The sequence below is a fragment of the Selaginella moellendorffii genome, unplaced genomic scaffold, assembly GCF_000143415.4.
Source record: "Selaginella moellendorffii unplaced genomic scaffold, v1.0 SELMOscaffold_48, whole genome shotgun sequence".
In the NCBI taxonomy this organism is placed as follows: Eukaryota; Viridiplantae; Streptophyta; class Lycopodiopsida; order Selaginellales; family Selaginellaceae; genus Selaginella; species Selaginella moellendorffii.
The window spans coordinates 174271-182904 of record NW_003314309.1 but is presented as its reverse complement, the minus strand read 5'-3'; the positions used below and the strand labels follow the sequence as shown (position 1 = coordinate 182904).

Genomic DNA, 8634 nt, shown 5'->3' with positions numbered 1-8634 from the left:
ACTCCAATATAAAAGGAAAAAAACAAGAATTCTGTCAAGTAAAAAGTCTTTTTGAAAATAAATAGTTAATATATTATTTAATTATTCATTAGATTTTATTCAAGATTATATGGTAAATAATTTTATTTATAAAATAAATTTATTATTCAAAGAGTTAACTGATCCAAATCCTATTATAGAAATTTCAAATTTTTGTAATAAGATGTTTCAAGTTATTGTAATAAAAATTTAAACAACAAAATATAGTTTCTTCCCATTTATATAATGAACAGTTACTAATATATTTATTTAAACCAACATCAAGGAAAAACCAAATATTAATTAAGTAAAATCCAATATATACATAGCTTGATAAAGCTGAATTCAAAAATTTTAAAATAAATTTACTTAAATGAACTTTCATAGTAAAACATTGTATAAGGTTTATAGAAGAAATGTTTACTATTAATTTGGTGTGATAAAAAAAATTTATATCTATAAAAGAATAGTGTTATTTTTTATTTAATTCACTACCTAAAGTAAGGATTATTTTATCTTTAAAACTATAGTGGCAGTAATGGTGAAGAAAATATAAGTAAAACTATTTTGCATATAATCTAATGCTCTTAAATTAGTAGATAATGTTTAAATTCCTAAAAAATCTTCCTTCCATAGGGAGGAAAATTAGCCTTTGCATAAGTGTTTAAAATGTAATTGTTATTTCTATAATCTACCAATGAGTCTAAAGATAAATATTGCAGAAATTTCACTCTTGCAATAACTAACAAATGCAACAGGGAAATAATTAGCCAAAGAGTTTCCATCTCCCTCTCAGATTTAGGAAGTATGCTATAATATATGGTTCACCTACAAATAATATTATTCTAATAAAATAATATGAGAATCTTATAATAAATATACTAGGCACTGCTGCTTCAAGAATAATCGTTGTGTCATCTTAAACGACCGGGTGAGAATGCAGCCAATCAATACCCTAACCTGGCTTCTACATCTAAATCCTCTTGCAAGCACAAGTATAGAAATTTTGTAAATGTTATTGGGGATAAGATGCTTCCAATGGAAATTCCTCTTGTGATGGAAAGTTGCCATCAGGAAAGGAGAAGCTTACTCCTCTGTAGCAGCAGATTGTGGAGCTCATGAAGAAATTTCTAGACACTCTTCTCATTGTTGATGTGGGATACAAAGTTTCAATGTTTTGGAGAGGATGTGGCAGAATATTGGAATGCTAGCAGTGAGAAAGCTATGGCTATGATAAGCAAATTCTAAGAAAATTGGCTGCTTTCTCATTCCGGTTGCGTGCATGGGAAGGCTTGTGGAAGTTGGCTACAAAGTTGGCATACCAAGGCACAAGGCTGGCCCATTCTCTCTACATGCTTGAGGCTAAGGAGTTTATGTGAGGAGAAGAGGGTGGTGAAAGAGATGGACCAATTTGTCTTAGCAGTTGGATGCTAGATTTGGGGTGGTGGCTGTGGTGGTGGCTGTGGTGGCTGTAGGCAATATATGTTATTGCATATATATAATTTCTGGAGGATTAGTTTGTTGAATGTTTTGCCAAACTTTTAAAATGTGCAGTTTAACTTACTAGAACACTTAATATAGTCCCTTTCACTGAATAAAGAGCCCCTTAAACAAACCATATATTGTAACATTGGGAAAATGGATTAACACCAAATCATCCACTTTGTACTCCATTGGTGGACGATGATGGAAGTTATTATGTTGTTATTATCCCACTTATACACAGCCTAAGTGCTTAATAAACTCTACTCGAATGAGTGGAAGAATGCTCATCAAATATTGATCCCAAAACTTAATATTGGCAGTTTATAGCAATCACGAAAGTAAACTCAATTCTATTAACCGTATCGAATAATGACCATATAAAAGTTTATAAGGTGAAGCACCAATGGAACTTTATACCCTATGATATATGTATACCAAAGAAATGGCAAATATCCATCCCAATTTAAATGTTGAAAGTTCATGTGTTTTACAATCATTCCTTTAAATGTTAAAATAAGCCATTCCTAGAAACTTGGGTAAAAGTCTGTATGCTAAAAGCTTGTACTAGAAAAGAAAGAAAGAGGAAAAGAAAATAAGAATGAAAAATAAAAGAAGGTAAGAGTAAAGTGGATGCTTACTACTACACTTGTTTGACTTGATTTTGCATTTTACTTCAGCTAAACACAAATAAATATATAAAAAGTAAAAAAGGAATGACTTGAGTCTTTCAATCCCTAGAAAGGCTTTTGTTGAAGTCATGAGCAAAGATAAGCTTAGCATCACTTAAGTACTCTAAGTTAGCATCACTTAAGTTTTTTAGATTTTGAGCAAATGGACATGCATTGATGATGGAAGGCTAAAGTACAAAAGAAAGAGATAGAGTTTGAGTGTTAACTCATCTCCTTAATTAATTTTACATGTTCTTCAATCTTAAGATTTAAATTTCAAGACTTAGGATGATATTTCTAAATATAAGGTTGATTTTCTATGCTCCACTTTCTCCCACAATTGAGTTGAGTTTCATCTTGAAGCTCTCACTTCTTCATGGCATTGGGCTGTTTTATTGCTGCTGAGAGCTCATTTTTGAACTTGTTCTTCTGTTGTAGCGCACCCTATCCCTACAGCTGCTTCACCTTGAGCTGTCAGATCTCATTGCGAAGGTCTGCATTCTCCTTGGGGAGTTCCTTATTCATGCGCTAAGTCTTTGTGCATACAGATTCCTTGAATGCTCCTCTTGAGCTAGAGAATATGGTTCTGGATCTTCATGACCTTCACATCTAGGGGCTGGTAGACAAAGGTGCTGATTGGACTCTGTCTCGCATGAAAATGCTCATCTGCTTGTCGAAAAGCTTCGAAAAATCTGCTGATATCCACATCTATGGTGTTGACTGGAGACACTGCATTTTGTCCACAAACTGGAGAAATGCCAAGCTTAAGATCCACAGGCTTGCAGTGCCACTCCTGCTCGGGATGCTCTCAACTGTGGTGTTTGCGGTGATGCGGCATGTTATCGTTGTTGGCATCGAGAGCTGGTTGTGTTAGTGTTGCTGTGTGCGGTGGAGATGCTGGAGACTGCTCCTGCTGGGTCATGTTCACGTTACACTGGTTTGATGACTGTCAGTTTGGAACCTGCAAGGTGGTTACATGTTCAGGATCTTGTTCCTAAGTCTTCTCCTGAATTTCCTCACCTTGAGCTTTGTGATCTTTGTTGTTGGTTGTTTCCTTGACAGCTTTTGTGCTCTTGCATGTAGACGTTGCTGTGTGTCCGCATCTATCACATACAGGAGAGCTTTCTTAGCCTTTATAAGGAACTCTGACGACGCTTTTGGTATTGGTTTTCCTCCCTGCCAAATGCCACAGACTTGACTCCTGCCATAGGCCCAACGATTGCGATAAACTTCTGCTTGTATGACACTCTCTACAACTACTGGAACGCTCAAAGTTGGATTATTTTTAGTTTCAGAGTGTGAGAAATTTTTGGAAAAGCTTTACAGGCACAGAGCACCATCGCATTGGTAAACACAGTTTTGACAAGCTTAGGCCTCCTGGCGTTGCATGTTTACTTTCAAGCCCGAGTAGGATGGTGACGAGCTTGATCTCCGGTGGAGTAGCAGGAATCGCTGCCTCAACAGGTAAGAGTCTTAAGAGCGATTACGCTTGATCGCCATAGTTCCTGTTTTCAGCGGAGTTTCAGGGCGACCAGGGCGATTTTTCCTAAGGTTTTCCACCCCGATTCATTTCCAACCGTCAGATATTCTTGAATCGACGGCCTTGGTTGAATTTCCATGTTGCTAGCAAATGTTTAGGGTTCTTGCGATGGATGAGACTTGGCGACGGCAGCGATTCGATGCGCCGCACCAGCATTCGCTCCTTCGGCAGCGCCGCCGCGGGCGCCCGATCAGGTGTCGGCGTTCAAGGTCACAAGGGATTTGCGCTAGGGCAATTTGCGCCTGGGCGATCCACGCCCAGGCGGCGGAGAGCAAGCAGCTGGGGAGACATGTACGCGAAATGCGGCAGCATGGAGGATTCCCGCCGCGTGTTCGACAGCATTCTTCACCCAAACGTGATGTCCTTGATGCTGGGCTACGTCTCCAATGGCGAGAGCGATGTGGCTCTGGATCTCTTCGAGAGGATGCAAGCCAGGCGGTCGGGCTGCAAGCCAAACTCCAGGACGCGGCAAAGGCTTGTAGCAGCCTCGCGGCGAAGGAAGACGCTGTTTTGGTCGATGGGAAGCTCGTCAAGGAGGCTAGTCTCGAGACCGGCAGAGGCATCCATTCTCAAGCCAAGCAGATGGGACCGTCTTGCAGCGAAGACGTTTTCCTCTCGAGCTAAGTGCGGCATCATGCTCGATGCTCGATCGGTCTTCGATGAGATGCCACAGCGAGACGTGGTCTCCTGGAACGCGTTGATACTGGGATACGTAGAGAATGGAGAAAGCGAGGTCGCTCTCGAGTTCTTTGGGAAGATGGGCTGCTCGCCAAACTCTCGGACTTTCGTTGCTGCTGCCAAGGGCTGTGCGAATCTAGCAGTGAAAGAGGAGGCCACCAAAAGATGGTGAAGACGAAGAGCCTGGAGAAGGAGCTCGGTGTTCACGATGGAGCTGTGAAAAGCCACTGCTGTGGAGATATCTTCGTGGGGAGCAGCCAAGTGACAGGTACTCAAAGTGTGGGAGCATGGTCGACGCGCGGATGGTTTTCGAGAGCATGCCTCGTCGTGATGTCGTGCTCTGGACGAGCTTGATACAAGGCTTTGTGGACAACGGGGAAAGCAAGCTGGCTCTCGTGTTCTTCGAAGATACGAAGCTATCTGGGTGCTGTCCAAGCTCTCGGACGTGTGTTGCTGCGCTTGCCGCCTGTGCGAGCTCGGCAATGCGAGAAGAAGCGGTGGATGTCGACGGCAAACTCGTGAAGAGAAAGAGCTTGGAAACCGGGGTGGCTATCCACGGTGAGGCTTCAAACAGCAGGTGCTGTGAGGACGTGTTCGTGGGGAACACTCTGATCGATATGTACGCGAAGTGTGAGAAGCTAGAGGAAGCTCGCAAGGTCTTCGATGGCATGGCTGGCCGATGTAAGTGGAGACAGCAAGCTGGCCTTGGAGCTGTTCTTCGGCATGGCTCGGGAGAACGATCCGGACGAGAGAACGTTTGTTGCTGCGCTCATGGCCTGCGTCCACCTTTCAGCGTCCGAGGCACCTGTTCCGTGAGAAGATGGAAAGCTAGTGCGAATCCAGAGCCTAGAAAAGGGGATGGAGATTCATTCTCTCGCCGCGAAGTTTGGACGCTGCGAGCACAGATTTGTCGGGAGCAGCTTGGTGGACATGTATGCCAAGTGTGGAGATATGGTGAAAGCTCGAGCAGTTTTCAAACGCATGCCTAGCCTGGAAGTTGTCGTTTGGACGAGCTTGATACAGGGATATATAGACAACGGTGAGAGTGAGCTCGGGCTGGAACTCTTGGAGTGGACTGTGCTCCAAACTCTCAGACTCTTGTAGCGGGACTTACGGCCTAGCTGGAAGGAAACTCCAGGCTGAGCTTTACAGGCGTGGGCTGGAAGACGATCAAGTTGTGGGGAGTAAACTTCTACAGGAAGTGCGGAGTTATGAGTGCGGCCGAGCACTTGTTTGGATCTCTGGCAGTCCGAGATATCGTCGCCTGGAATGCACTGGTCACGGGATTCGGCCAACAGGGTGACACGCCGCGCGTGTTCGAAGCCTTTCGCGAGATGCGAGAAGATGGCGTGCGAGCAAACGCAATCACATTTGTCTCGGTCATCACTGCTTGCAGCCACGGCGGCCTAGTTGAACGAGGCAGGGAGTTTTTCCAGGCAATGGACCCGGATTCTGGCATTGTTTGCAGGATTCATCACTACAGCAGCTTGGTGGATCTCGTAACCGAGTGGAAGAGGCCTTGAAAGTCCTCGAGAGCATGCCTTTGAGAGCGGATGCTGTGGTTTGGAGGAGCGTCTTCGGGGCCTGCCGTAAGTGGAAGTGGGGAGGATTGCGTTCGAGGCACTGACGAAGATCGACGAGAATGACTCGGCTGCATACGTTCTGATGGCGAGCATCTACCGGAGCGCGGGGCTGTGGGAGGATCATGATAAGCTCAAGACTATACAGGAGGCGGCCTTGAAAGCGGATAAAAAGAGTTCACTTCATCAAGCGGTCACACGATGGTGATGGATTACGAACTGGAAGGTAGAAAGGACGGCAGCAACATGGTGGACGAGCTAGAGATTTGATTGCCAGCATGGGAATGAGCTCTGTGGTTTGCCGCAAAGTAGGTCCAGAAGAACGCGTTGAAGAAGGCTGCCACGAAGATCGCAACGCTGACAAGTGTTATCACCTCTGTTTGGTCCTGTTCGCTACCACCTTGTCCCTCTGTTCTAAGCTTATGTGAAGCCACAGAGCTGATTCCCAGCGAAGAGAGCCGCGTCCATGGGCGAGAGTTGCGGGCTGTCAGGTATCCGTCCCACCAGGTTGTTGTTGGAGACGTCGAAGATGGTGAGAAACGAGAGGTCCGCCACGGACGATGGTATGGAGCCATTGAGACGATTGCTCGCAAGCTCCACCCAGGAGAGATTCCTTGCCTTCCCCAGGGACTCGGGAATGGGACCTGTTAGCTGGTTGTGGCTCAGGTACAACCCCTGGAGCTTGTAGAGGTCGCCAATGGCAGCTGGAATGCTTCCAGTCAGCTGGTTGAAGGAGAAGTCTATGGAGGTCGGGAAGGCGAAGCCGTTGTAGACGAGTCCTTGCTCGGTTTGAATCATCACAGACCGTTTGTTCTGGTCGTAAAGCTGGACGTTGGCAAAAAGTCGGCCAATGCTTTCCGGCATCTCCCCAGAGAACCTGTTAACCGAGAAGTTCATGGCTCGTAAGTTCGTGAGCCTGGGAAGCCAGTCCGGTATGGAGCCGCTGAAGCTGTTGTTGTCGAGGAAGAGGAACTGCAGAGACGACATGTTTTGCAATATGGCTGGGATTGAACCGACAAGATCGTTGCTGGAAAGCGACAGAAGGAGCAGGCGGCTCAAATTCCCGAAGCTGTCAGGGAGATTTCCAGAGAACTTGTTCTGGTCCAGCCCGAGAATGACGAGCTCGGTGCAGTTGGAGAGTCCGGAAGGGAGCTCCCCACCGATGTCGTTACTACTGAGAACTAGCTGCTGGAGATGTGAGAGCTTCGAGAGCTCGCCTGGGATTGTTCCAGTCAAATCATTGCCGTTGAGCCATATCTCCCTGATGTTTGACCAGTTTCCAAGCTCCGGAGGTATGGCACCACTAAAACGATTTCCCGTGAGAACCACCCTTTGGAGATGCGAGAGCTTCGAGAGCTCGCCTGGGATTGTTCCAGTCAAGTTATTGCTGTCGAGACATATCTCTCTGATGTTCGACCAGTTTCCAAGCTCCGGAGGTATGGCGCCACTAAAACGATTCCCCCTGAGAACCAGCTTCTGGAGATGCGAGAGCTTCGAGAGCTCGCCTGGGATTGTTCCAGTCAAGTTATTGCTGTCGAGCCATATCTCTCTGATGTTCGACCAGTTTCCAAGCTCCAGAGGTATGGCGCCACTAAAACGATTCCCCATGAGAACCAGGATCTTCAAGTTCCTCAAGTTTCCCAGCGTAGCCGGGATCGTTCCGCTAAACCCGTTTAGCCCGAGGTGCAAAACCTCGATGCTTGCAAAGTCGCCATCTTCCAGCTCCAGTGGCCCGGAGAGAGAGTTGTATGCAGCGCGTAATTCCGAGAGCTTGCGTAGCCTTCTCAAGCTCGGTGGCAAACCACCCTGGAGCGAATTTTCGGAGATACGCATGTACCTGAGCTCCAAGTTCTTGCTCCAAATATCGGGTAGATCTCCTCTAAACCTGTTATACGATATGTCCAGGCGTGTCAAGTTCGTCATCTCCCCGAAAGTTTCTGGAATGGAGCCGCTGAGGCCGTTCTGCGAGAGTTCCAGTGTCTCCAGTCCCAGGTTACCACCAATGGAAAAGCTCCCAGTTAAGTTGTTGATGGACAGGTTGAGCGATCGCAGCGTCAAGCTAAACTTTGGGAGTCTGGCCACTGTTAAGTTGTTCCCACTGAGGTCCAGGCTTTCCAAACTCTCGAGGCTGGAGAGATTTCCGGGGAACTCTTGCAGGGAATTGGAGCTCAAGTTGAGGAGGTTGAGCTGCGTATTTTTGCAAGGGACTTCCAGCGAGGAGAGGCCGTTTTGCGAGAGGTCCAGGCGAGCCAGCGATGGAAGCTCGGCCCAGGTGGCAGGAAAAACTCCCGAGAGATTAAACCTGGACAGAGCGAGGCCCTCCACTTGGTTGTCCGAGCTCCACTCCACTCCCCGCCATGCTCTTGGATTGGCAGTCTCGATCCACACTTTGATGCCAAGCCTGTCACGGAGAGAGAGAAGAACCTGTGTGTCGTTCACGATTGCGGATGGATTTGTGGGGCACTGTGACCGGGATCTTGTGAGAAAGACGAGTAGAAACAAAGGCAGCAGCAAATCCGCGAGAGACATGGCCATGGATCAGAACATCAAAGAGTGAACGTGCGAGATGAGGTTCTTCTTTTTGCAGAGTTTACACGCACATTTGCTAATCAATTCCTGGCACACTTGACTTCGAGTCAATTGAGCTAGTCAATAAAGTGGGGGA

General features: G+C 46.4%; 3 protein-coding genes across 3 annotated transcripts; 2 read left to right on the top strand and 1 right to left on the bottom strand.

The window, feature by feature from the left end:
* The first annotated feature begins 3065 nt into the window (after window positions 1–3065).
* Window positions 3066–4561, top strand: LOC112350332 (pentatricopeptide repeat-containing protein At2g33760-like). Its single transcript, XM_024686307.1, has 3 exons — window positions 3066–3201; window positions 3498–3635; window positions 3810–4561. Exons 1-3 carry the CDS (start codon window positions 3066–3068, stop codon window positions 4559–4561), a joined length of 1026 nt encoding a protein of 341 aa, XP_024542075.1.
* Window positions 4562–4676: 115 nt separating this feature from the next.
* Window positions 4677–6177, top strand: LOC112350331 (pentatricopeptide repeat-containing protein At3g24000, mitochondrial-like). Its single transcript, XM_024686306.1, has 3 exons — window positions 4677–5321; window positions 5511–5888; window positions 6022–6177. Exons 1-3 carry the CDS (start codon window positions 4677–4679, stop codon window positions 6175–6177), a joined length of 1179 nt encoding a protein of 392 aa, XP_024542074.1.
* On the bottom strand, window positions 6127–8634 carry LOC112350366 (LRR receptor-like serine/threonine-protein kinase FLS2). Its single transcript, XM_024686445.1, has one exon. The coding sequence runs from the start codon at window positions 8502–8504 to the stop codon at window positions 6390–6392; it is 2115 nt and encodes a 704-aa protein (XP_024542213.1). The 5' UTR covers window positions 8505–8634; the 3' UTR covers window positions 6127–6389.